General features: G+C 37.0%; 1 protein-coding gene across 1 annotated transcript; it reads right to left on the bottom strand.

The window, feature by feature from the left end:
* Positions 1 to 82: 82 nt before the first annotated feature.
* asz1 (ankyrin repeat, SAM and basic leucine zipper domain containing 1) lies at positions 83 to 27476 on the bottom strand. Its single transcript, XM_020919188.2, has 13 exons — positions 27339 to 27476; positions 25993 to 26101; positions 25218 to 25340; positions 20925 to 21036; positions 16155 to 16266; positions 15067 to 15201; positions 14623 to 14699; positions 12836 to 12908; positions 12473 to 12529; positions 11510 to 11622; positions 7150 to 7255; positions 5913 to 6026; positions 83 to 1272 (listed from the first exon to the last, which is right to left on the bottom strand). Exons 1-13 carry the CDS (start codon positions 27438 to 27440, stop codon positions 1105 to 1107), a joined length of 1401 nt encoding a protein of 466 aa, XP_020774847.2. The 5' UTR covers positions 27441 to 27476; the 3' UTR covers positions 83 to 1104.

Raw genomic sequence — 27476 nt, 5'->3', positions numbered from 1 at the left:
TTACAGCAATGTTGAATATGGAAAATGGGAACAATATTTATTCAAAATAGTTCAAACATATTTCAATTCAAACAAGGTCACTTTTTACATATCTCTAATTTGGCACCATTGACAACTGAAGTGTGTGAAAGTGCTTCTCACTTCCAAATGTTGATTCACAAAACAATTTGTACATAAGGTTTGTATAGATATATAAAAAAATTAAAAAATTGTCACAACACATCACAAACAGAATATCTTGCAATGATAACTACAAAAATACTGGTGAACTGGATATAACATGCAACAATCTTGGCCTGTCCTGGTTTAGTCCTGGTTTGGTCTTAATTTAGTCCCATTTTAGCCCTGGTTCAGTGCTGTTTTAGACCTGCTTAAATCCTGGTTTAGATGTGGTTAAGCCTGGATTATGTTCTATTTTAGCTGGTTTAGTCCTGGTATAGTTGTAGTTTTTGTCCTGGTTCAGCCTTGGTTCAGTTGTAGTTTAGTCCTGGTTTAGTCCAGGAATTACTGTGGGCCAACTGCACAGGTTTTTTAGGTCAAACTGTTACTATAACCTGAACAAAGTAAAGTTTTATAAATAACATAAATAGTTGAAAGATGAAAATAAAAACTGGCATTTTAGAAACAAATTGAAAAAAAAGAAGAAGAATCCAAGAACAGGAAATTGACACAAAAATGTCATAACAGTATATATTTGTGATTCTCCCAATAACAATTATCAGATTAGATTTTTTTCAATCCATCAGAAATGTGCTAAAATGTCACACAAGAGTGAAAACTAAAACACAAAACTGTAAAAATAAACCTTATTTAAAAGATTATAATCAAAGTTAGTTTTTTTTTTTAGATTATTTTGGTTCCCTTTTAAATATACTGGTCTTATTTTAATGAAACCTTTTGTTCTTAATTAATAAAAAATATAATATTATACATGTCCTCAAAACAACAACAGAGATATAATAATTGTTTCCATATATTGTTCACCTCTACCATAGACGTAATATTTTCCAGTTTGAACAACAACATTAACCAAAATCCAAACTTCATTGTTGTCTTGTGGCTGAAGCTCCTGAGGTCTCCATGGAAACCTGTTACCTGCACCTGTTACCACCGGCTCCACTGGCCCAGGTGGGTTCGCACACCTGGGCCTTTAGCCAGTAGCAGCAGGGCTCCGGCTCCCAGCATGCTCAGTGCCGCCCCCTTCAGGACCCGCCTCCAGCTCAGTTTAGAGGAAATGACAGGGACTTCAGAGCAGTCATCAGCCTGGTCCATCTGAACGCAACAGAGACAGGTCACGTCTTTCAAACTGATAATGCAAAGGTATGAGAGAAAATTAAACTTGGTGGTGTTATACTGGGATGGTTCAATATGGATTTGGGAAAAATTTGGATAGCTGCTGTGACCCTAAACCAATATTAACAGAGATTTGCAAAGATTCATGTAAAGTTACAATAAAGTTCACAAATCAACAATTCACTTGTAAAAATAATAAAACGGATATCTCTGGGATACACAAAAAAATGTCTAATTTTAAAGTAAATCACATGACCACTGTGATCACATGACCAGTACAGCAGTGAAAGCAGTGGGTCAGGTCTAAACTCTTGGATTTTCCTTAGTTTGATGCCCACAAATGTCTACATGTGTCCCATAAAGGTCCTATATTACACAAGAGTCTTGTGAAGTTTAAGCCAAGTTATAATGTTGTTGCATCCTCAAAAACATACCTGGAGTTGTAGTTTGTTTAATTCAGGTTTGAGTAATCCTTTATTATTAGTCTGTCTACATCTCCAAAGCTCAAAATGCTCCGTTCCACTTTGTGACATCATGAAGCAAAGGTTTAAGTTAACAGCTCCTTTTACTTTTAGTTGAGTAGAGATTTGTAATTCCAGGGCTGAAATCATCAAATGATTCTAGTGAATATCTATGGTGTTCAAAAACATAGTGGAGCACTTTTTGTATTACCACATGACATCATAAGTTGTATTTTCAGTTTCAGAGAAGAAGTCTAAATGTGCAGGCTTTCAGTGTTAAACATGTGTGAATGAAACAACACAACTCCAGGTATGTTTTACTCTAGCTGTGAGGAAACAACATTATAACATAGATCAGAAAATAGTGTAATATAGCCCTTTAAAGAAACACTTGATGAAAACATGAGTTAAAGACAGAAGATGACTTCCTGTTGAACTCTCCTCAGACACTAACAGGGATGAACTTTTCTAATCTGAGGATGATTTGACCTGACATGAACACAGATGACCTGGCACGGCAGCCAAATGAACTTCCCCATGCACATATGGCAAATTTATGCAAGCGACCACAAGGAGACAGCCCATAGATTTATCTGAGCGCTCACCATCATTTTAAATTTCCATCTTTAAATCAATTTGTGACTTCCAGCTCAATGCCTCGCAACTGCAGTGGTGTCCCGAGCTCCACTTTCAGAACCACTAGTCTAACTTCTTGCATGCACAGAAATAGCTGGTGGCCTAAAAAAGTGGTAAATGTTTTAATATTTTGCTAAGATATTTGTGTTTTATAATCTTGGTTCTCCCTAGGGCTGGGTGATTTGCCAAAAAATGTCACAAGCCAGAGCACAATTTAAATTTGATCACAGTTCATGTATCTTTATGGGCCCATATTACGCCTTTTTCTTATTTAATTTTAATATATAATGTTGCTTCCTCGTCAAAACTTGTGTTGTGTTTGTTTCGCACATGTCCCCACACACAAATCCTGCATATTTAGGTCCAAACTGAACATGTGTGATATCATGTGGTAATACACAAAGTGCATCAATGTGTTTTTATACCTCATACACCTTCACTAGAATCATAACAATAATTTCAGACTTGGAATTTCCATTCTCTACTAAAAAGGTAAAAGGCATCTTTTAACTTGAAAACTATGGCCTCATGACCATAAGGGGAAACAGAGCATTTTGAGCTTTGGAGATATACACAGACTAATAATAAAGCTTTACTTAAACATGTGTGAATGAAACAAAACACAACTCCAGGTGTGTTTTTGATGAGGTAACATTAAAACATGGCTTTATTTTGTGCAATATAGGACCTTTAATAGGTAACAAGCTATCTGCGGTTTCTTAAAAGTTCACTCTTGACTTGTGATTGGTTAAATCCACCTGTCACTCACTCAGAGCAGGATAGAGGCTAGAGGCTGGAGGTGGAAAGTGTGTGCTTTTGAGCATACAGCAACATTAAACAAAGAAAAAAACTCAATATGGTGATTTGACCAAAACAGCAGACTGCCACAGGAATGAGCTCATGAATCAGTTTTTGTCACCCTAATTCCCCCATTCTGCAGACAGATTTTCCATAGTGTTTTTGTAGGTTTGGAGGAGCTTAAGTCATATTCCATATTTTCCATCTTTGCTGCAGTGACCCGAGGATCAGGTGCACAGACCTGTCTCAGCTCGCAGCATTTCACAAACTCAAACTCAGACACAGACAGAGCATATGACAGCTTAGACTGCTCACTTCATTCAAACATGGGTCAAATTATTCTGTAAAAAAACAACAACAACAACAACAAAGAGAGAGGGGAAAATATAATCTGTGTCAGTTAATAATAATCAAAATAATAAGAAAAATAAGAAAAAATTTAATTATATTGCAAAAATGGTGGAGGGTGTTTTTTAAACGTCTACAAATAAGTTCCAATGCATGCATTTTTAGTAGTGCAGCATTATTTTTTTTATTTTTTTTTAGAATTACAGTAATTCACTTGTTAGCAATTGACACTTTGCAGCTCATGTCAACATTCCCTGGGAGTGTGATGATAACTGAAGGCACTATTCTGTTAGAAGCTCCATTAGACTGACTAGACTAGAATCTGAGTTTTATTTTAACACAGTCTGATTGTGAAATTTATTAGGACAAAAATAAATGTTCTAATAAATTTCACAATTTGCAAGCAAGACGGTGTGCAGGATTTTTCTCTATGTTCTTGGGCTGCTCCCTCTCCTCCGACGCACCCATCTCTAGTAATTGATGTGCGAAGTTCTCATTCTTTTATGACACAGTCTGATCTGAAAGAGCGATCTTAGTTGGAATCACAACAGGTGAGCTGATTTATGCTGTTAAACAAGTGTCTCACACCTTAAATTACTGTCACAGGCTAGCTAGCATTAAGCCAATAGTTTTTTAGTTAGTCAATCTTACCTTTTTGTTGAAAATAAAACACTTAGATGACCATGAATGCTCTTACTGATAATACGCTGCTGAAAACGTGTTGCTTAAATCTTGAGTTTTCAGACCATCTTAAAACTTTTTTGACAGTGTTTGCTAATGTGTGCACTGTGGTATGGAAATTCCACCATACACTTACATGTTGAACACCTCCAGCAAGATGCCATCGCAAAGAATCAATATTTTTATGATTTTCCGACAAATAAAAATCTGATTTTTTTCAATTTTCCAAAACAGCAGCCTGACCAAAAAAAGTCTATTAAGCAGAATCTGAGAACTTTAGATGTTTGACAGTTCATGTCTAAACTGTGAGTTCATATGTTTAATGTGAGGGGCATGTCAGAGCAGGTCGATCTGTGCAGGTATGTACCAGCCAGCAGGGGGCGGAGCTTCAGGGGTCAAATCCCAGATCAGAAATGAGGACATGCATGATACGGCAGCCATGTCTACGTCAGGCTGCCCCAAGGCATCTGTAGCACTAGAGCCATGGAGGGGTTAGGTATGTAGGTTATGCACATGACATCACCTCTTAGTGTCAGTGGTGAGTAATGACATTTTTTTCTGTAAAAGCTCAAAACGCATCTAAAATGTGAAAGAGCTGCTGCAGCTTAATAACAAATATACAACTACAACTCCCCTAAATATTTAGTTTGTCCTTTCCTCATCACAGACATACCCGGACTTGTGTTTTGTTTCATTCACGTTTAACACACCAACTCTGTGTAAGATGAGTTCTTCTCCCAAAGAGAAAACACTCTGTTCCACCTTGTGATGTCAAGCGGTAATTAAACTCCACCTTCACTAGAATCCTTTGGATGATTTCAACCCTTGTATAGCCCATCTCTACTGAACAAAAGATAAAGGAAACTGTTAATTTGAAAACTAACACTACATGATATCACAAGGTGGAACAGAGCATGACTGAAACAAAACAGAACTCCAGGTATGCTTTTAAGGAGGTAAAACATGAACAACATGGTTTTAAGCTTTTCATAATATAGGGCCTTTAAAGAAAATGTTTCTGAGCCCCCGTGTTGAGGAAATAATTGTTAAATTATTGTTAAATATCAGAACAAAATACCAAAAAAAAGCACATTTTGTCAGTTGTGCTGCTCACAGTTCTGCCACTCAGAGCCACTTTCAAATAAAATGATGTCAGTGCATAATCTCTATTGGTATTGTATCTTTTTAAATAGTACCGTAAATTAGACATTTTATCACTTGGCTATTCTATAATAATACCACATACTTGCATATACTTTCAGATGTAGTTTTCTGTACGCCATTCTATCAATCATTTGCATTTTTGATAATGAATGTGTAGTTATCAGTCAAAAATAGAATGAAATTTTCTGATTTTGGTCCAGATGAAACAATTTGAACCATATTTTCAGAATTAAATGTGACTGGAGTCTGAAGTGGGGCATAATAATTCCATTAATAATTAATAATTTAGTACTTATTAGGTAGGGTAGAAGTTATTCATTCTACCCCTCTACAGCTCAAAAATGACCTTATTGCATAAAAATGGTATGTACTATTGGAAAGAAATTGTACATATGGTAAATATTGAGCCACAAAACATATTGAGCTTCAGACAGAGTAGTGTCTATAGTTAGATTCAAAGTATAAATTGGTCAAGCTTTCATGTACTGAACGGTAAGTCGATGCAGTCGTTATGGTGACCGGCCCCTGTACCTGGCAGAGCAGGTTCCTGAGCAGAGTGACCTCTTGATGCAGATCTTTGGTTTGGATCAGGAGCTGGTTACACACAGAGAGAGCCTTTCCCTGGGGGTCCAGAGAAAACACCAACTGCAAAGAGAAGAGAGGGAAAACAAAGGAAAGAGATGCCATTGTAAATGTATGTCTATTACACAACTCATACATTAAGCCAGGCATGTCCAAACTATGGCCCGGGGGCCAAATGCGACCCTCAGACAAATTTTTCTTGGCCCTCAGGCTTCCAGGAGAATTGGCCCAAATTGCCGTGCATCAACAAAAAATGTACTTTTTATTGCAAGTTTTTTGAAAATCTACCTTGATAAAGCCAATATTTAATATTTAGTGTGTAGTTTTGAGGATCTTAGCATGAATAAAGACTGATGTCTCATTTTAACATGTTAAACGCACATATTTTAGTTATTCACTGTTATGAGCACCAGTCTACGGCCCTTGATCGGCCCTCTGCGTCGTCTGCGTTTAGACATGTGGCCCTTGATGAAAAAAGTTTGGACACCCCTGCATTAAGCGATTCACTGTTACTATATTATACTTTAATAAGAAACTTTTTTTTTTTTTTTTTAATTAGGCCTGTCACAACTAATTTTGGAGTATGGTTTATTGCTACAGCAAAATATTCCGATAAACAATAATACTGAAACTATTTAAGTACTAAAGTAAGCACGATAAATATTAAGACCCAAAACATATCGGTCCAGCTATCGTGTACTGAATGCTAAATCGATATAGTAATTATTATGATACATAGAGAGAGACAGTGTGTCAGCGATTGGGATGTAACAATAACAACAACAAACCAACAACTTTAATAATTCCAAAGTGCAATTCAGTGTGCAGATCTCTGGTCATGCATATTGAGATATTGTGGGCCATCACAATATATCAAATCACAAATGTCAGTTTAAACTCATTGCTATGGTACAGAAATAGTTGAAAAAAAATTCCGTTGCTGTATGTCAGTGCAGACTGTGTGAATAAATAACTTAAGAAATTTTAAATGTTAATTGTGACAAAACCAAAGGCCTGTCAAGGTATTCAAAAACAAAGTAGCATATTCAAAATTTTGTAAGCCTCAACAAAATATTGCATTAAGTATCATATTTTGAGATGCATATTGTGAAAATATGACACTGAGATATTTGGATTGTGTTGCATCCCTATCAGAGAACACCTATGGAAGCCTGAGTTGCAGTACCTGAGAGGCCCTGCAGGGGAAGCGGTTTACCACGTCCTGGATGGTCTCTGTGAGGTAACAGCACTGCTGCCTCATGCTGATCAGGAACGTGTGCAGCTCCTCGCTTCTGTGGCACAAAAATCAGCTGAAGACTAAATATTCCACAGTTTGTATCTGACAATTTCATATGAATCAGTTTAAGACTTGTTTTATTAGTGGAAAAAACTGAAGAATGTTAATGTGAGCAGGCTTGCAACATCGCAAACCTGATTCTAATTTTGCCTGTAAGAGGGCCTCCTCCTGCTTTGCTCCATGGAAATGTTGTTCCTTTGGCTAATTCTCCACAGTATGGCATAAATCTATCTACATGGAGGTTTTAATGTTTCATTTTCATGGAATAACACAGGTGGCGAGCCATATCCATAAAGTCACATTCTGTACATTTAATGCTAATGTCAAATGGAGGAAATTAAACTGAAAAAATATATCTAAAAGAAAGTTTAGCAAAATTAAAAAGCTTTATAAGGATTGTTATAAGGAGGAGTGACAGAGTGTGACACCTGCTGCTTAATGTCTGATGTGGGTCTACAGGGAAAACAAATACATGTTAACACTCACTTGCTGTCTATGAGAGATGGAGAGCAGGTCGAGTCTGTGTTAGTCCACCTTAAACCTGCCCATGTAAAATAATAAACCTGGTTCCACCTTAAATGATAAACCCGCAGGGCTTGTTTAAATGTATGTCTGCTCTGTTTGAATGCACTGGCCTCCTGCTGTCAGCCTGTATGTGCTAAATGGGGCTGTGGTCGTGTGAGGAGACTGGTGTCAGAGTGAAGTGTAAACACTGTCAAAGAATCACTCCATCCTCCTCAGCAACAAGACCAGAAACAAGCAGAGCTGAGAGCACAGAGAGACCAGAGAGTATGGGAGAGAGAAGGGAACGGTGGGAACTGGGTGTAACTTACAATGGTCAAGACATCAACAGACTGTGCAAAATACAAGTATAAGCAATAGGGATGCACCTATACAGTACTCGGAGTGATGATAATTATTATTTATCAACATTTCATATATGAACGCTGGGACAATATATTTGGGGCTCAATAATTATCATATGTATGTTTTCTTTGTAAAAGTGGGAACCTTGGGGTATTTCTGTTGTAATACAACAAGACTGGAGCTGTAAAGGGTAGAATAACTTCTATGGCTCATTATTTGTTCATTCTGCCATTTATTTGTTGCAGCTCAGGCCTTTTGAATGATACTGTCTAGTTAAGTGGTTTACTGAGAATATCTTGCATTATTGGTATTGTGACAGTGGCATAAAATAGTTTCAGTATTATCGCTTATCTCAATATATCTCTGTACCAATATATCACTCTTCAAAATGTGTCATTACAGGCCTAGGTATTTGTAAATTGTATTTTACTTTCATTTTGGTATGTTTTGTTTTTTAAACTGTGAATGCATCACTATTACAGTTATTATCACAGTTATCACTACACTCAACCATTAAGCTGATAGATAACATTTTCATAAATGAAGCACTTAGGTCAACTGCAGTTTTAATTGAGCTGTAAAATAAATGAATTCAATAAAAAAATTAAATTAATCTAAATGTCAATGTCATGTCCACACAGGGAAATGTATGTGATGAGGACAGTTTCAGTCTGGTAAAGAATGTAACACTTTTTGATTTTTATTTGGATTGGATTTGGTGAATGGATCGGGTCAATGCATCGAACAGCTTTAGGAACAGAGGCTAAAAGATCATCTAATGTCTTTGAAACTCCTCCACTGTACAGCAGCTTCAGAACATTGTGACAGACAATTTGTTGTAGTATTATAAAATAATAGGCTATATTTGTAAGCATGCATTTTTACATCTGGTAATAACTTTATACAACTGGGGCTAAATTCATCATGGAATATTACTTCATTATAACAGCACAGCCTAAATTGTATAAATAAAATCATTACATGAAAAGACTGGTATTGGGATGAGTTTGGTATCAGATCGTGAGCCAAAAAAATTGGATTGGGACATCCCTAATTCTGTTGGCTGGTGTAAATGTATAAGACCATTAGAGCGCCCACTGTCCGTGCTGGCTTGCTCAGTGTCTCCTGCGTTCATGTTGTATTCTGGGGTCAGTGTTTGGATGAATGGAGTGTGAGTGCAGCTCTGTCCTCTCAGCACTTGTTGCTTCACTCTCACATCACAAATCTCACAGTTTTGACCCAAACGGCGTTTAAGTCATTACAGCGCGGCGCATTAGCACAGATGCACAAGAGACACAGACTGACAAACGACTTCCACCGAGCTCTGCACTGGAGATCAGCCAATAACACTGACTTTTAACAACAGTTTTACAGGAAAAGCTCTGGTTTCAGTGAAAAGCTCATTTACACTAATGAGATAACTAATGTCAATTTAAAGTTGGGGAACCAGACTTATTCTTGTAAAGAGTAAACTGTTTTTTCCACTGTATTCAACTTACAGTGTGCCCTGCTGTCATCATTCAGAGAACATATTGAGAACAAATACGTACTATAAAGCAGCTTTAAAGCCCCAGTGAATTGGTGCAGTGTGATTTGTTGGTGCACATGAAAATGTAAGATTTTACACAAATGAACCTACTTTATGCTATCAGAAAAAGGTAACGAGTATGTAGGAAATGCCACACATTTATTTCTTGAAAACTATAACACAAGACTGTAGCTTGAAATATTTCCTGTTCTTACATTGACAGATTAATAAAGCCAAACCTCCTTGTCAATGTCTGATCTCTGGTTAGTGCTTGGATGAGAGAGCACAGGGAATATCAGGTTCTACACTGCAACAGTGACTCGAGTCAAAACTGCCATTGTGTTCTTAGGCAAGATACTTCACCCATATTGCCTAGTATGTATGTGGTGTGTGCGTGAGTGTTGGTAATTGTCACAGGGGCCAATCTGCAGAGACTGGCAGCTTCACTTCAGTCAATCTGCCCCAGGGCATCTGCGGCTACAAAAGCAATTTACCATGAGCGTGGAATGAATGAATAATGCATGAAATTCCATTACACATGAAATGACTAAAATGAAGTGCTAAATAAAACTAATGCATAATAATTATTATTATCTATGCAGTAAAACACACATTCCTACCCCAGAAAAATTTAGAATGAAACTTACAGTATTTCTAAGTAATCAGTCTGTTCTGGCTAAAAACAAATATTTCCATATTTCCCATCCTTTGTTACTCATAGTGTTGGAGGGCCCAGTGTACATTGTCTCATAGCAGAGGAGGGTCCAGTCTCACTCATATCTCTGTTTCTGTTTGTGTCAGAGCTGAGATTACACATGTTCATATCTGAAACACTGCCATAAAGACAAATGAGGAGGAGGCGACGATTTAAACCTGGAGACAGAGACAGATCAGCTGGAGTCCAGTAAGAGTATACTATATACAGTTACAAAGTGTGGTAATGCAGGATTCCTCTTACAGGCCAAGTTATCTTTACTGTCATATTTTAAGGATTAAGATATATAGTGTTTAAAGGCACCATATGTGATTTTTACTGTCTTAAAACTGTGAAAAACACCAGATTATCAGACAATAAAATGCTTTTCAATTAGATGCAAACAACACATAGTGATCATAAGAACCGCTTACATAATATATGTATTGAGGCAAAACAAAGTTGGCACAAATACATGGGGAAAATGTATGTAATAATATATTGCTCCTTGGTTAGGCCCTAAAATGCTGTGCAAAGATTTGGAGAAACACAGAAAATATGAGGGCAAAGAAAGTAGAGATTAGATCTTAGGATAAATAAGATAGATACACATGGACTGATGGTTGTTTTATATTATTTGTCACATTACAGACCTAAATATGTATATTATAAAGACCAAAAATAAGACGTGAGGAGTGCTACTTTGTCTAAAGACACAATGAAATAAATGAATAAATTCCAGGAATTATTTCTCATTCATTTTTCCCAAAGACATTCTGAAAAATAAAAATATTAAATGTTTGAATGCTTGCTTGGGGCAGTATCTAATGAGGTTGAACTTTATAAACTTAAACTGAAAGTCATTAAAATATTTTGTTAAATCTTTTTAAATGTGCTGTTTGTACTTAAAACAACAGCGCTATTGATATTAGATCTGCCTCTGCAATGCCTTTGAAGTCTTAACATTTGAATTTTTCTATGGCAAATGAATGAACTTTGAAGTGGGTGGAACTGTTGAGCTCCAATGACACCCATAGTGGCATAGTAATACTGTGCTATACCTATTGACAGAGGCTCACCTTTTGTACAGTGATTTGGACTTAATTATAATTCATACTTTATTATATTTTTGTCATGAGTGTAACACTGCTCACACTGACCCCATGTTGGCTGCTCCCAGTTCACTGACGGTCTCCAGATCTACTCTGTCCAGCTCCAACTGCTGCACTGCAGTCAGAACCTTCTGCTGGTCCTCAGGCTCTGTGATCCCGATCTGAGACACAGCAACACACACACTGTGTAAATTGAGCAGTATCTAAGCTAAACTGCAAATGACAGGTTTTCATGGTTTTCTAATTATTTGGTATCTAGTAAATATTTATCACAGTTTTACATCATTTAAGTGAGAGAAAAAATGCAATTCCTCCATGTCTATGTCCACGCATTTCCAACCAGAATACATTTACACATTTTTCTGGCAGTTTAAATGTTTTAGTAAAATCCATGTTAACCCTAGACTGCATAAAGAAGTAAAATAACAAAGTCTGTCATCACCCACAGTGTTCAGCTTCAAACTAGAAAAGGCTAGTGGATATAGGAGCAAATTTAGAGCCAGTTCTACATTAGAAATAGGAATTTATTTATAGAAAAAACTGCAAAATAAAAACACCAAGACCATGTAAACCGAACAGATGAACATTGTAGACCAACAAGACCAACAAGACCAAAATGACGAGGCTCACAACTGCAGTTACAGAGTGGATGGAGCTGGAAGCGTTCCCCTGAACACTTCCTATTTGGCAGCTAAAAGGGTAGCTACGTCCATTTATATACAGTCGATGATGTTAATTTTGTTTTAGTGGAATGAGCAGTAGTTTAACATGTCAAATGCACTATTGTGGCTTTCAAAATAATCACATGATAAGCCGTTATTTTGAATAAAGTCTCTACAATGGAGGTGTTTTTTGTGGACCCAACTCCATTTTTCCAATCATGCCCCATTGAGAAACAGCTGTGTTTCCTGTAACCACTAAATTATTGCATTTCACTGAAGCGGTTTTACTCTCCACTTGACTTGTGTCAGATTATAGATTAGATTGAAATCTTGATAAATGAGTTTGTACCTTGTGGAGGTCGGTCTTGTCCATGGTGAGCAGTTGACTCCAGCTGATGTCCTGGTCCTTCAAAATAAAACAAAATGAAAGTAAGGTTCTGAAAATGAAATGACAAAGAGGATGGGCAAATATAAACATCCGTCTATTACACAGGATTTCAGTTCACCTGAGTATCACTGATATTTAAATCAAGATGTGACTCTAGTTTGATGCAGGTCAGTGACAGTTGGAGGATGGAGGAACCACTATGAGACACTATTAAAGAATGTAAACTGTACTGCAGATGTGTGAATCATATCACTGGTTCACACATCTGCAGCTTCAGTGAGCGTGGAGGTGCTAACTGAAGCTCGCAGAAGCTAACAGACTCACAGTGATTATGTCAGTAAGGTAGCCCAGGCCCAAACCGTGAAACAGAAGCTCCAGTTCATCCAGTTTGCTAGCACTGAAAAAGACACAGAGAAATAAATTGCAAACTAACATTCTGTGTGCTCACTTAATATCGCTACTATATAGGGTATCCCCAGGTTTGACTATCCCAAATTTAAGACTTTTTAAAGACCTTTTTAAGACCACTTAAATGAAAATTAAGACCAACATTGTACCTATTATGCAGGTGAAAAACACCAGCTCCAATTCTAGTAATGACCAACCAACTACAGAACTGTATCTAGACTCTAAGAGACCTACACTTCCCCATCATCCATCCAACGTCTTCCTCCACTGTACTGATTGTTTACTCATTGCCGCCGGTGCCAGAAACCAAAGTATTGTTTACACATATTTCAAATTAGATGTTCATTCAAGTTACGTGATTTCACGTTGTCGTTTTTTTTTCTCTCCAACATTGCACTGCAGCCTGATTGAGTATACAAAAAAATAGGTTAATGAAATTTAAGACCTTTGTGAAAAATAATAAGACTTGGACAACATAATTTAAGACTTTTAAAGGCCTTAATTTAGGAACATGAAATTTAAGATCTTTTTAAGACTTTTAAGACCCTGATATAAGTTGGGTTCATGTAACATTTTTACATTTAAAAATCACAATAGTAAAAACTGAGCTGCAGGACAGGGCCAATCCCAAACAAATAATGATAAGGTTCAAAACTTACGAATCATAACTTTGGATATTTATATATACTTACAATTTGCAAGATATGCAAGATCTTTTGTTGAATATTTTGACATAATTTTTAGTAAATAAAATGTCACCTTTAGTATGTGACCATGTTAGTAGTAAATCAAACATTCAGAACTATATTAATTCTCTTTTCTGAGCAGTTTAAGTTCTTTTGTATTCCATGATTGACTTCTTGCACTTGTGCACCTACTTCATTCTGTCCAATAGTAATGAATTATAGCACTTCTGCTTCCTCTTTCCTTGGATTTTAACCTTTAACCTCTGAGAACAACCAGAGGATCAAACGCTTTGAGGGAAAAGTGTCAATGATGAACGTTTTTTTAAATAAAGTTGGTGATGAATGCTTTGAATGACTTTTTTTCATCAGAGTGTTTCTATGGTGATTTCTCTCGACTGTCTGAACCGATAAACACAGAGCTGGAGTTTATTATTGTTTATGTCTCAGACACCACATGCTGTTCACTCACACAGCAGCAGGGGGCAATATAAAACAGGGAGTGCAATGATGTAGTACAGGTCTACACAATTATATTATTATATTTAAATGATGTTTTGAAGCAATGCAAAATTTTAAAATCAAATATATAATCTATAACAGAGCTTCTAAACCTTTTCACACAAAGTACCAAGATAATATTTGGCTTTCAGAGTAATCTAAACCCAGACTTTATAAGGCCTACATTTGGGCTAAATCAGACCTAAAACAGCACAAAAGGGAGTTCTAAATAATCATTAACCCAAACCCAAATAAATTTGTCACGAAGCAAATCTTTCAAACTAGGGCACAAAGTAATAGTTCTGCTTTTTTGGTTGAATTTTTCGGTCCATTCCCTTTTGGGCTACCATGAAACCTCATCATTCACTGTCAAAAATATTAGAGTTAAATGCTGATGATTTCACAGTCTGTCTTGTTTATGTTCAAGAAACTAATATTTAAAGACATTTATTAGTTTTTAAAGAGAAAATAAAATCTAATTGAAAATCTGTATTGATTATGAGGAAAAAAAGATTTCACCAGTCTTGAGATTCCTCTGAGAAGAATGGATAGGCACAGGGGTTTTGGTTGGAAGTGGATGTCAGTATCCTAGCAATCTGAGAGACAAAAGATCAGAGAAAAGATAGAATTAAAACATTGAATACAAACGTCCATGAACCTGTGTATGGTATAGAAGACAGTATTACACTAAACTGATTTTGTGTTCTAATGTTCCCTTATCAAAAACATGCCTGAAGAGGTTTAAGATGCCATTCATGCATGTTTGCCCACAAGCCTACATCACCTATTCCACACAACAATTTTTCATAAATATACAAAAACATGATACAAAACAATACACTACAACTGGTAAACTAAACATGCAATGTGTTAGCATTCTCCGTTAATACCCCATAGACGTGTGATATGGTATACCACTTCGAAGCACAGATTTATTGTAATGCAGTGATATTGATAAACAACCTGTGTATGTTTTAACTGCAGTGCCAGATCTGTTGCGGTTTTCCCGAGTTTGGTCTTGAGGTTTTTATCGGCTCCGAGCTGCAGCAGTTTGAGTACAGACTCCTCTCGGCCATACTGCACAGCGTAACACAGGGCCTATATGAAAACAACACAATGCAAGGCAATGAATATTTAATAGGCCTGGTTTAGTCCCTTGTTTAGTCTCCTGGTTTAGTCCAGGTGGTTTAGTCCTAGTTTAGTCCCTGGTTTAGTCCCTGGTGGTTTAGTCCCTGGTGGTTCAGTCTCTGGTGGTTTAGTCCTCGTTCAGTCCTGGTGGATTAGTTCTGGTAGTTTAGTCCTGGTGGCTTAGTCCTGGTGGTTTTGTCCTGGTGGTTTAGTCCTGGTGGTTTAGTCCTGGTGGTTGAGTCCTGGTGGTTGAGTCCTCATTTAGTCCTGGTGGTTTAGTTCTGGTAGTTTAGTCCTGGTGGTTTAGTTCTGGTAGTTTAGTCCTGGTGGTTTAGTTCTGGTAGTTTAGTCCTGGTGGTTGAGTCCTGGTGGCTTAGTCCTGGTGGTTTAGTCCTGGTGGTTTAGTCCTGGTGGTTGAGTCCTGGTGGTTGAGTCCTCGTTTAGTCCTGGTGGTTTAGTTCTGGTAGTTTAGTCCTGGTGGTTTAGTCCTAGTTTAGTCTCTGGTTTAGTCCCTGATGGTTTAGTCTCTGATGGTTTAGTCCTAGTTTAGTCCCTGGTTTAGTCCCTGGTGGTTTAGTCCCTGGTGGTTTAGTCTCTGGTGGTTTAGTCCTAGTTTAGTCCCTGGTTTAGTCCCTGGTGGTTTAGTCCCTGGTGGTTTAGTCTCTGGTGGTTTAGTCCTAGTTTAGTCCCTGGTTTAGCTCCTGGTGGTTTAGTGCCTGGTGGTTTAGTCCTAATTTAGTCTGAGTGGTTTAGTCTCTGGTGGTTTAGTCCTCGTTTAGTCCTGGTGGTTTAGTTCTGGTAGTTTAGTCCTGGTGGTTTAGTCCTGGTGGTTGAGTCCTGGTGGTTGAGTCCTTGTAGTTTAGTCCTGGTTTAGTCCTGGTTTGTGCAGGTGGTTTAGTCCTAGTTTAGTCCCGGTTTCTCACAGTGTATCCGTTCAGATCCTGGGCATTGACACTGGCTCCATGGGACACCAACAGGTTGATGACTTTAGAATAACTGCTTCTGGAGGCCAACATCAGGCACGACATATGAGACCTGCAACACAACAATATTGAGACAGTCAAAGTGAATTGATGACACAAACTATGGCTGAATAATTTGGTAAAAATATATGATCTATTCATGTTTTAATAATAGGATTCTGTTCAAAGTTCAGTCAGAAAATTACTGAAATACAGTATGAACAGACAAAATAATACAAGAATCACATTTCAGAACATGCTTGTACAGATCTAAACTACAGTTTTCATGCAAAATAAGACAAGATATTTTGTTGCTTGTGTAGGAAATTGCATTACTTCAACAACTGCAGCCTTTGAGATCTGCTAATTGCATCCATTCAATTAATAACATGGTCACTTTGAAGCTCTAAAACTAATAAATTAATAAAAATATGTTTGAAGCAATGTTTCGAAGAGGACAGTGTACTGCCATATAATAAAATTAACATTATTGCTACACATTATAATACTGTGATAAACATGATGTAGATCATTATGGAAAGAAACAACTGATATAACAGTGAAACTATTCACACATCTAAAAGGTCTTAAAAATATTTAAAAGGTATTCTACAACTGATTTTACTTTCCATAATTTTGCATATCATAGCCACGTTAAGAGCACACAGTATACTGTATGTAGTGCATTCATTGTAGTAGTAGTAGTAGTAGTAGTAGTTTTGTAGTTAATCAAACCACATGGGGGCAGCACTAAAACATCTACATTGGACTACCATGCCATGAAATTATTTGGGCAACAAAAAAGGAACCAAGCTACTGAATTCTGGACAATGGAGATAATGGTTAGAATTTTGGTTAACACCTGAATACAGTGCATTACAATTATTATTTATTATTTACATTAATCATGGCGAGAATTGATAAAAGCATGAATAACTTGGAAGGGTGATGATGCTAAAGATGGCAGAAACAGACTTGGACAACACAATTTGTTTGACCTCTAAAAGACAGACTCAAAATTGAACAAGGTACAAAGGTTTTTCATTTAGGCTTGATATTAAAAGCCAAACCCCTAGATCTTAGTGCACTGCCAAATTCTGGGTCTCCAGAATTACCATAGCTTTTTTTTTTGTTATTAAAGCAGAGGTCAATCAGTTAAGCAGTCTGAGCTGGAAGTGCTGACTGGCATGTCAGTTTGTTTGACTGTATTAATTGCCAAAGATACAAAGTAAAAAAGGCCTAAAAGCCTTGGAGGAAACCATACTTTAGGCTGGAAAGTGCAGAGTGTGTATTGTTAAAAGTCACATAAAATTAGCAGTCATCAAGAAGAATTAAAATAGACTGTTCATCAGAGTGACTAAAAAGTGACTAAAACTACATTAAATGCCATTGTTGATGAGTGAGATGTTTTAGAAGTTTGTGTGTTTGTTTAAATGTGACCAGGTTTATGACTAACTCAGCTCCGGTCCTTATCTGTGACGCAGAGAAAGTGTAAATCTATCACACAGGGACAGCGCTGGGAATGTCGACATTATTAACGCGTTTAAGGAAGTACTAGGGAAAACACTCACACATGTGAATAATCACTTCATGTTTAACTACAGTAAAAGTGACTGAGAGCTTAAGGAAGTTAATAAAAGTAAAATGACGTGTTCTTGGAAACTGTAAGCTATGTGAATATATTATGTCTAACAGCCAATTATCCATCAAGGTGTGTCTTTGTCATAGCTCAGCTCAGATACAGTGTACTCAAAAAAGTAAAAGTACTGATTTGAAGTAACATAACAACAATATTAAGATGATAATATGTGAAACCAAAAGCTGTTGATGTTAAAACATGTCTTTAAATGTATTGGTTGAGGTTTAAAGCCCCACTGCATAGAGAGAAGACATCTTTACATCTTAACTGGGCTTACATCTCAACAAACTTGACTTTTCATTTTATTTGGCCAGGAGGAGGGTGTCTTCCTGCTTGTTTCCATGGAAATGTTGTTTCTTTGGCTATGATATTCCAACTATAGTATAATATTTTAGATATTTTTATTAAACAATATACCTGAATTATACTGACATTTAAAAAAGCCCTATGATGGTAAGTTCTGCATATTATGTTCTACAGTGGAATCCAGGTGTGTATGTTCTCCACAGAGAGCCACAGACCCCCCATGGAGTTCAGCCCGAGATGTTTACCTCAGATCTCCATGACACATCTGTATAAAACATCTGTATCAAACATCTGTGTAACCCTCTGCATCAGTGTGTTAGACATGTGGGCACAATCAGAGCAGAGACGTCACACTGGACGGAAGCAGAGCCCAAACACTCATTTATTTACTCAACACTTCACTGAGAGACAGAGGGTGAGACCAGGGGGTGAAACCAGGAGTGAAACAGAGGGGGGCAGGAGGGAGGCCAGGGTTAATTTGGGCTTCTTTGAAGAATATTTCGAGTTGGACTTGGTCATGTATTGAAATATTTCTCATATATGTTTTTAAATTATAACTTTTATCATCTTTTATTGTACATTGCCTTTGTAAACACGCTTTTCCCAATTCTTCAGAGCCCTTGGTGGCAGAGAGGAGAGGGGCATGTTTATGAGCATATAAATTAGGGTTGTCAAAAGTATTAAAAAAAAGAAAAATCTGATACTAAATGATACAAAAACTAGTATAGAAATTAGATACTCATTTGATAGTAAAATGCAGTGTTTACGTGACATTAGATATACAACATTCCAGATGCCAGTTACAAAAATTATTTTCATGACTCATGTGAACTTGAGTGTGTGTGTGTATTGCCTTGAGGAGGTGGCTGAAAACTGCCTGTTCTGGAGCTGTCACCATGTTGCACTAGTGGCAACCGCAAATTGTAAAATGTGAATGAAATTTTAGTATCGTGACACCAATAAATATATGTGAGCTGTGTCATAACCATTCCCTGATTTATGAGGAAAATGTGAACAGAACAGTCCAATGGAGAGTCAGTCCTGAGCCGTTGTGACTGCAAGTGCCACTCCACCCATACACAAGGAGAACATAGAAAAGAACCTGTCAATTTAATTGAGTCTGTCTGGGAATCGGACCCATCACCTTGTTGCTGTGAGGAGAGCCCCACATCAGGCTGGTTCTCCACAGACTGACCGTGGGCCACTCCATTTCCACTGCATTCTCCCCAAATCCTCTTAAAATTGACTCAAATATTTGGTTTATGAACAAAGTGCTCTGCCCCCTAGGAGCCTTCAGTCTCTGTATGTGGTGGGTTGCAGTTATGGGTCTGGTAACATGCACATATGGTCCAGAAGAGCACATGTGAGTCCTGCATGGTCATTACAGATACCAAATAACTAACGTGTTTCATCGTTTCATTATGCCATTAATTAACAATTTATAAATACTATGTTTTATATAAGGCTTTTAGGCATAATCCTGTGTTAGGGTTCTTGTGTCAGAGGTATAAACTTCTTTCAGTATTATCATTTATTGTCTATTTTCTTCAGCAAAACAAGACAAGCACTGCACTAAAATTTTAGACATTTAAATTTTTGACACTTAATTTTTTGGTGACACAATTTTTGTAAGTGGGTGTGGTTATCCTGCTTAATGCCACAGTATGTAGCTATTTTTGCCAAAAAATAGACTAAAATAAATGCATTTTTTTCCGTGATGGGTGTTTTTATTGGACTAAAAAACAGAACATGCGTCCTTACACTAAGTGGGTTTGCATCTCCATAAACCTGACACTTACTTGGGCTGAAGGAGGATTCCTTCTTGCTTGTTTCCATGGAAATGTTATTGCTTTGGCTATAATATTATACAGTAACAGATTCAAAACATATCTATCTCCATGGAGAATAAAGTGTGGCTTTAACTTTTCCATTTCCAGGTAAACTGCCATCTCCAAAAAGTTACATAGTGTTACCTTAAGTTCAATATTACAGTTTATCAGGATATTTTCTGTTGCAATATATCACACTTGGAGATGTGTTATGGTGACAGGCTGACGTCGATGTGGTTTTGTGTGAGAGTTGGGTGCGATGTTGATGCTTAGAGTGGCAGTGTCTCAGCCCAGTAAACAATCACATTTCTGAGTAAAACTGAGCTGCGTTTGAAAGCACCGCAGGAATCCCACATATTTACAGATATTTACTACGGTTGGAGGATCGCATGAAGGCACCAGGAATGTGAGCTCCAGTGTCCAGAGGAGAACACAGAGGTTTACTACAGAGGCATGAGACAGAGGAGAGCAAACTGTCAGAGAAAGCAACAGAGCAGAGAGTGATGACAGCTCGTGGTCAGGCTAACCACAGGCTGAGGGAAAAGCTGCAGTTAAACAAGGGTGATATGGTGAAAAAAATACTACGATTTACTTGGAGCCAGATCATGATTTAGACTGTATCATGAATCGTGTATTTTTCTATTGCTTTAAGAGGTGGGGCTGCAAGATCAAACACAATCAAATAAAAAGCGCAATTTGAATGGATGCAATTAGCAAACCACAAAGGCTGCAATTTTTGAAGTATTGTAATTTCCTCCACAAAAACAAAATATCCTGCCTTAGTCTGCATACAAAATGGCTAACCCTGTAGATTAGATCGTACAAACACTTTTTGAAATGTAATTCTTGTAGTAGTTTGTCAGTTCATATTTCAGTCTTTTTGTTAATTCCTTTGGACACATTTATACTTTGAACAGAATCCTTTAATCAAAACATAAATAGCAAAGTGTGGTGTACCTGTCCACTATGTTGGGGTCTACGTTCCTGGACAGTAGAAGCTCCAAACAGCTGCAGACCTTTTCTTCAGGGACAGAGGCCGTGCAGCAGGCCATCAGCACCGTCCAGTTATCTGAGAAAAAGGGGGGAAACGTTTAGTGAGCACAACTGAATTCATAACTTTGTCTAAGGGAGTTCAAGAATATATTAGTACCACAATTGTTCATTAAATTCATACTTGTTTCATAGACTATGAAGCATCAAGAACCACATCTTGATGCTTTATAGTCTGTGACACACATCTTTTGAAGTTGTGGTTGCCATCTTGAGGACCAACAGACAATCAAATATGGAGCTGCGTGCCAAGACTTGAGGGGCTCATAGTGACAGTCATCAATATGGCACCTAATGACAATTTAAAATCAATATACAGAGACTGTACTTAAATAATAAATAAAGTTAATACATAATATTCAAATTAATAATATTTAGCTGGATGTAAAGAAAAGTGCACTATGTAACTTTTTGGTTGAGGGGCCATCACCTGCTTGTTTCTATGGATTTGTCATTGCTCTGCCCGGATTGTTCCACAGTATGACTTTAAGCAGCTCTGTCTTACCTTTATTCAATTACAGGTGGTTTTATAGCTCAAAAATACATAGAAAAAAATGGCATTATGACTGTGAGCGGGGTTTCCTCTCCACAGATCTGACCTGTAACATGGTCTGGTTTGGTTTCCATGAAGATAAAAGCAATAATCTCCATAAAAAAAAAGCATCTGACAGACCCTCCACTAGAAAAGTTACACAATGCACTTTTAAGATAAAAAGCCTGTGCTGGTCCAGATTATTTTATCCCAGTGTAGTCTGGATATCCATGACTCAAATCAAACCTTTTATGCTATTTTTGAGTTGACAGCTAAAGATCTACCTTGTCCTGACCTGAAGGTTCACTCAGAGTCCACAGAGGTCAGGAGTGTCTGAGGAGCAGAGCTGGACTTCCTCACATACTTTACCTGTTACCACGGCAACCGAGGGAGCTGACCCCGGCCTCAATGTACACATTTGCTTTTCCTTGTAATTTTTACTGCAAAACAAATCTGAACAAGGAGCATTTAAGAGCACTCCAGTCTAAAGCAGGTTTAATGTTGGTCCAAAAACAGGTCACTATGTAATCTTCTGGAGGCTGCACGTCATTAGAGAGTTAAACCATACTCCAGAAGTCATGCCATCTGCCATGGAGATATTTGTTTTGTCATACTGTGGAATATTTCAGCCAAAGCTCCATGGAGATAAGCAGGAAGAGGCCCTCCTTCAGGCCAAAAACAAAAAGTTCCTTTAAAAAAAAAAAAAAAAAAACAGCAATAAAAATGCTTATGTTTTTGTGTATTTTTTTGGCTAAAAAGTTTAATGAAGGAAAAAGCTAACTAAACTAGCTAACTAAACTAGTTTACAAGTCAAATTTTAGGTCTAAATGAGGACTAAGCATGGACTAAACCGCATATTTACCAGGAGTAACTCAGAACTAAACCAGATCTAATCCAGGTCTAAATGAAGAGGAAACTAGGACTACAAAGTTTTTGATTTTGTTAGGTGAATCCTTGTTTAGTAAATCCACTGCCTCTAAAATAAACATGTGAGTTTGAATTTTCCAGGATTGTTGACAGGTGAAAGTTCTGTTGTTCAGGTTCATAAATCGAAAAAGTTGGTAAGGCTACCTGGGGCTTGTTAACTGAATAATAATAATTGTCCCTTTTTCCAGATGTGTCCTAACCCCAGTTTCCAGTATTGGAGCACATGTCTAGTCTATTGTCAGAAGACATTATTTTAAGTTCTAAAACATGAAATGCCAAAGGTACTCAAGAGCATATTTAACGGTCATTAACAATACAAATAATGCATAATATTGGTTCTTTAACGTGAATGGTAGTTGCAGTTAATTTTCTCCTCCCAATATCTGAACTATTGGCTTATAAATGCCTGTTTGCCAGGTTTGGTCCTTTCACCTGATTTTGATTTTCCTTTGACGCCAGACTCTGAGCTGAAGTGTGGATCATATTAAAATAAAAGAATCAGATGCACGTGTTCGAATAAGGCAAGTCTTTGGTAAATTAATGTGTTTATTAAACTTCATTTGACAGAAACAGGGCTTCTACTGCTCACTACTCAGGGGCACCTAGCGAGACCAGAGCTTTCTAAAGTCATTTCAGAGCCACGTTTAACATACAAATCATACGTCTTTATCATTCACATCATATTTATTACTTGTTTGCATTTATTTAACTGAAAAAAACAATAATATTTTTTTGTCATTTTAAGGTTTTACTCTCAAACAGTAGGGCTTCAAGATTAATCAAAATGAAATTACAATTATTAAACATAGGATTCTTATATTAGTTTTGTTCCAATTTCAGTCTTCTCTCAAATGTTAATGCTTTTTTTAAAACGTGAATTTTGAACAAAATCCTACTATCTAAACATGAATTGAAAATGTAATTGTAGTCGCAATACTCATCAGAAAAATCACAATTATATATTTTTCCAAAATCGTGCAGCCAACAGTAACCAATAGTATGCAGTCTTTCATTTATATACTTTATTGATCCCACTGGGGAACTTAATCCTCTGCATCTGACCCATCCTTCAATGCCGCTGGGTTAAACCTATCATGAGCAGTGTGATCCATCTGCAATTCCTAGGTTAGGTTTGGTCAGGACTACCTAGCTGAAGGAGTTCTGAACATGCATTGTTCTGCATTTGAGGCTTGAGTACTCTGAAAATATCCCTTTTCGCATATCCCCTATCTCCACCCACTCTACTTGCCATTTTCAAATAATAGATAAAAAAAAGATTTTAAGCCACAGTATGCAACTGTTTAGCCAAAAAATAAACTGAAATAAAAGCTTTTTTTTTTTTTCTGTTGTGTTTATTGCACTGAAAAACTTGCAAGACTGCTCCCAGTAAGGATACATCTCCGCAAACCTGGCTCTTATATAGTTTTACCCATCTACATGAAGAATGTTCCAAAAGTACAGTTTTAACTTTCTATTTCCACTAAATCATGCAGGTGGCATGCCTCCTGATAGTTATATACTCTGCCTTTAATAATAAATATAAAATTGTTTACAATGCCCTTTGATGTTTATGTATTTTACTAAACTTTCTAAATATTGTTTCTAATGTTATGAATAAAGAGGAATCTAAAATATCAAAACAAGAAAAAAAGTAAGATTTTTTTTATAATACATTTTCTTTTGTCCATTCATTCCTTCTTTATTATTTGCTGAAGAGAGAAGCCCTGATCCTGGTCACGTCTAAACTGAGGGTGCCCAGACTGTTCCTTGTGAAGAGATTGATAACTGGTTTGTCACAGAGAAGTTTATTTACTCCAGACCTGAACAGACGCAAAAGCAGCCGAGCGGTTTACTGCCCCAGCTCAGTGTAAACAAAGAAAGAGGGCAGAGAAAAGAGAGAGAGAGGAGAACAAGAGAGGAGAGAGAGAGAATGATATGGGAGAAGAGGAGAGGAGGGGGAGGGAGACAGAGAGAAAAGAGAAAGGGGGAGAAAGGAAAGGGGGAAAGAGAGACAAGGTCTAAGTTTAGTACAGCCCTATCAGAATGGCACTGTACCTGATTTTTATTGTTTTAATGCAGACCTACGCAAAAATTAAATGATAACATAACGATTCACCAGTGACATAGATTATAGCTATATAGGAGGCTCAAGCACACAATGTCTTCCTTAAAAAAAAAAAAAACAAAAAAAAACTTCAGTTCTATTTGTTCAGTTATTCCCAACTTTCCTGGCATCCTAATTATTCACTGTGATGAGTTTAAAATCACTTTTCACAACATGCTAACAACACACTTCCTGATTTCTGGGCAATAAAAATACTTGACACCATAATTAGATGCAGTCAGCACAGATTGGTCTCATTTTAACCCAAGAGCTGCTTATGCAATAGGTTTAGATGGACACAAATCAGATAGCAGAAGTGCTTAAAATGCAGAAATGATTGCACTCTAATTTATTTGTTTAATTTTAAGGTATCTAATATGTTAACAGTAATAGAATAATCAAAGCCAATTTTTTTATTTATTTATTTTTTTTCAATTTTGGTGATTTTTTTGTATTATGCTCCCAATCCAATTATCTGATCTCATTTTTCATTATTTGTCGTTTTGGAGGTAGGGAACTTAAATCTAAAAACACACGAAGAGCATGTAAACTCCACAACACCAAAAAGCCCCATTCAGTTTAGGAGTAGAACCTGGGACCTTCTTACTGTGAGGGGTGAGTGTCTTAGTGCTCTGACCTTTGCTGAAGTTGGCACTGGCTCCCCGGTCCAGCAGCATCTTGGTGAGTTCGGGGTTTCCACCACTGACAGCACACATCAGAGGAGTCCAACCATAGTCCAGTATACTGTCCACATCCAGGCCTGAAAACATGACAGGATTACTAATGAACTCTCAGTGTTTCCCAACAATAGAAGAAACTGTGGTACCCTCCATAGTCATATATAGTCCCTGGTTTCAGATGACATCATAACTTTCTATAGGCAAATAACATTTAATACAGATGGGAGCAGGTATAACGAATATTACTAAAATGCAGAATTTTGTTGTAATACAGTGAGTTCTTTGATCTATTTGCTTATAGAACAAATAATGATCAGGTTCAACAAACAAGATGAACAAAAAAAAGGTCAATCTAATTATACTTTTTGTGTTGTCATTAACATATTTGAAGTAACTATATTCAATCTGTAATCAGTCTTTTATTAATAAGTGACATATAAGTGACAATTATGCCACCAATGCCTCAGTATACACCTATGGGAAATATTAACTTCCATTAAGGAGACATCTGCAAAATTAACAGGCATCCCTCTGTACTCTTATCTAATCTTCTTTCTTCTCTTTCCCACTCTTTCTTCTTTCTCCCTTCAGTCATTATCTTTCAGATCTTTCTTTTCTCTTTCTCTCTCTTTCCCTCTTTTCCTTCTCTCTTCCTCCATTTCTAACTCTCTTCCCTTTTTCCTAGTATCATCTACTGTGTCTCCCTTTTGTGCTAAGGCTTATCTACCGTACCATTATCCAGTAGTTGTTCCACTGTCTCTACATCTCCTTTACTGATGGCTTTCTTCAACAAAGACACTTTGTTGTCTTCAGCAGAAGCAGCTTCAGAGTCAGCTTCTTTCTGCCAAAACATCAAATGGCAAACAGTTTCAAAGGTATAATTACAAGCAAAATAATTTAGGCATGATTTATGATGCTAGTAATTTCATAAAAAAACATTACCTAAACTGACCTGGTGGTGTCTTCCCTGGCGCCATGAGCTTTTCATATTAATTAAGAAATATTTCTGCTCTAGCTGCAGTAAAGAACTTTTTCAAAGGGTCTCAATGGAAATTGAACTGCTTTGCCTGGAATGTTCTACATTCATGCAATAAATGTATCCATATCTAAAGCAAGAGGCAGATGGCACGATCAGGTTAAGTAACAGGTCACATCTGTGGAAAGGCAAGCCCGCCCACAGTAAGAAAGCATGTGTTTCAAGGTAACTGAATAAATATTATATAGTATAGATATGTTTAAAGCCATACTACTGAACATTCCATAATATTTCACATAGATGAGGGTAGGGCTGGGTATCATTAAGAAGTTGTAGATACAACACATACCTCAATACACAGGCCATAATACGATATGTTTTTCGATACAGTGCACTTTCGATATAATACAATATATTTCAAATCAAGTTGATACAGTTCAATGGAAAACAAATGCTAAAAGTCTATTAAGTCCACTAAGTCTGTACAAAGTTAATAACAAAAACACTAATTGTATTCAAAACAGTGAAAATGTCAACACAATAGTAACTTAAACAAAATTATTTAGGAAAATATAACTAAAAATACTCTTAGCAATATATCGATACAGTGCCGATATCGTATGCTGCTGTATCATCAAATTAAACAATACGATTTATCGATATTTCAATATTTTTTCACACCCCTAGATTAGGGGCAGCTAAAAAAAATTTTTTTAAATTTGTTGTTAAAATGCTGATTTTTGTTGTATTGCAGTGAGTACTTAGGTCCAGTCACTAAAAGAACTCATCAGGTGAATTCACTTTTTGGATATTTTGAGACAAAGTTCAATGTAATGAATAGAAACTGTCTCTTGCCCATTCGGAGTGCGACATAATCACATTCTAGCATCTGAAAACCACCAATTGAGCAGTAAATAGAATAATTAAAATACAGCTACGCTTCTCTTGTGTAAATCTCACCAACATTATGATATCGACATTACAATGATAAGTTAGCGCCACAGTTAGCAGCATGTTGACGTTAGCTGTTAGCGTTTAGCAGATGGCAGTTCCCACGCTGTATAAAGTTCTGGCCAAAGTTAAGATTATTTTATTCGTGTACCTTTTTAGTTGAAGGCTTTTTGTCCGGGAAGCCGATGTCCCACTCATCGCTGCTGAAATCACTCTCCTCTCCAGCGGGAAAGGCGAACTCCAAAGACACCATCTTTTCAGGGCTAATTCAGGTGAGCGGCCAGGGCAG

Source organism: Boleophthalmus pectinirostris, unplaced genomic scaffold (genome assembly GCF_026225935.1).
Source record: "Boleophthalmus pectinirostris isolate CB_2022bp ecotype Guang Dong unplaced genomic scaffold, ASM2622593v1 HiC_scaffold_2, whole genome shotgun sequence".
NCBI lineage: Eukaryota > Metazoa > Chordata > Actinopteri > Gobiiformes > Gobiidae > Boleophthalmus > Boleophthalmus pectinirostris.
This window is presented reverse-complemented; position numbering and strand designations above follow the sequence as displayed.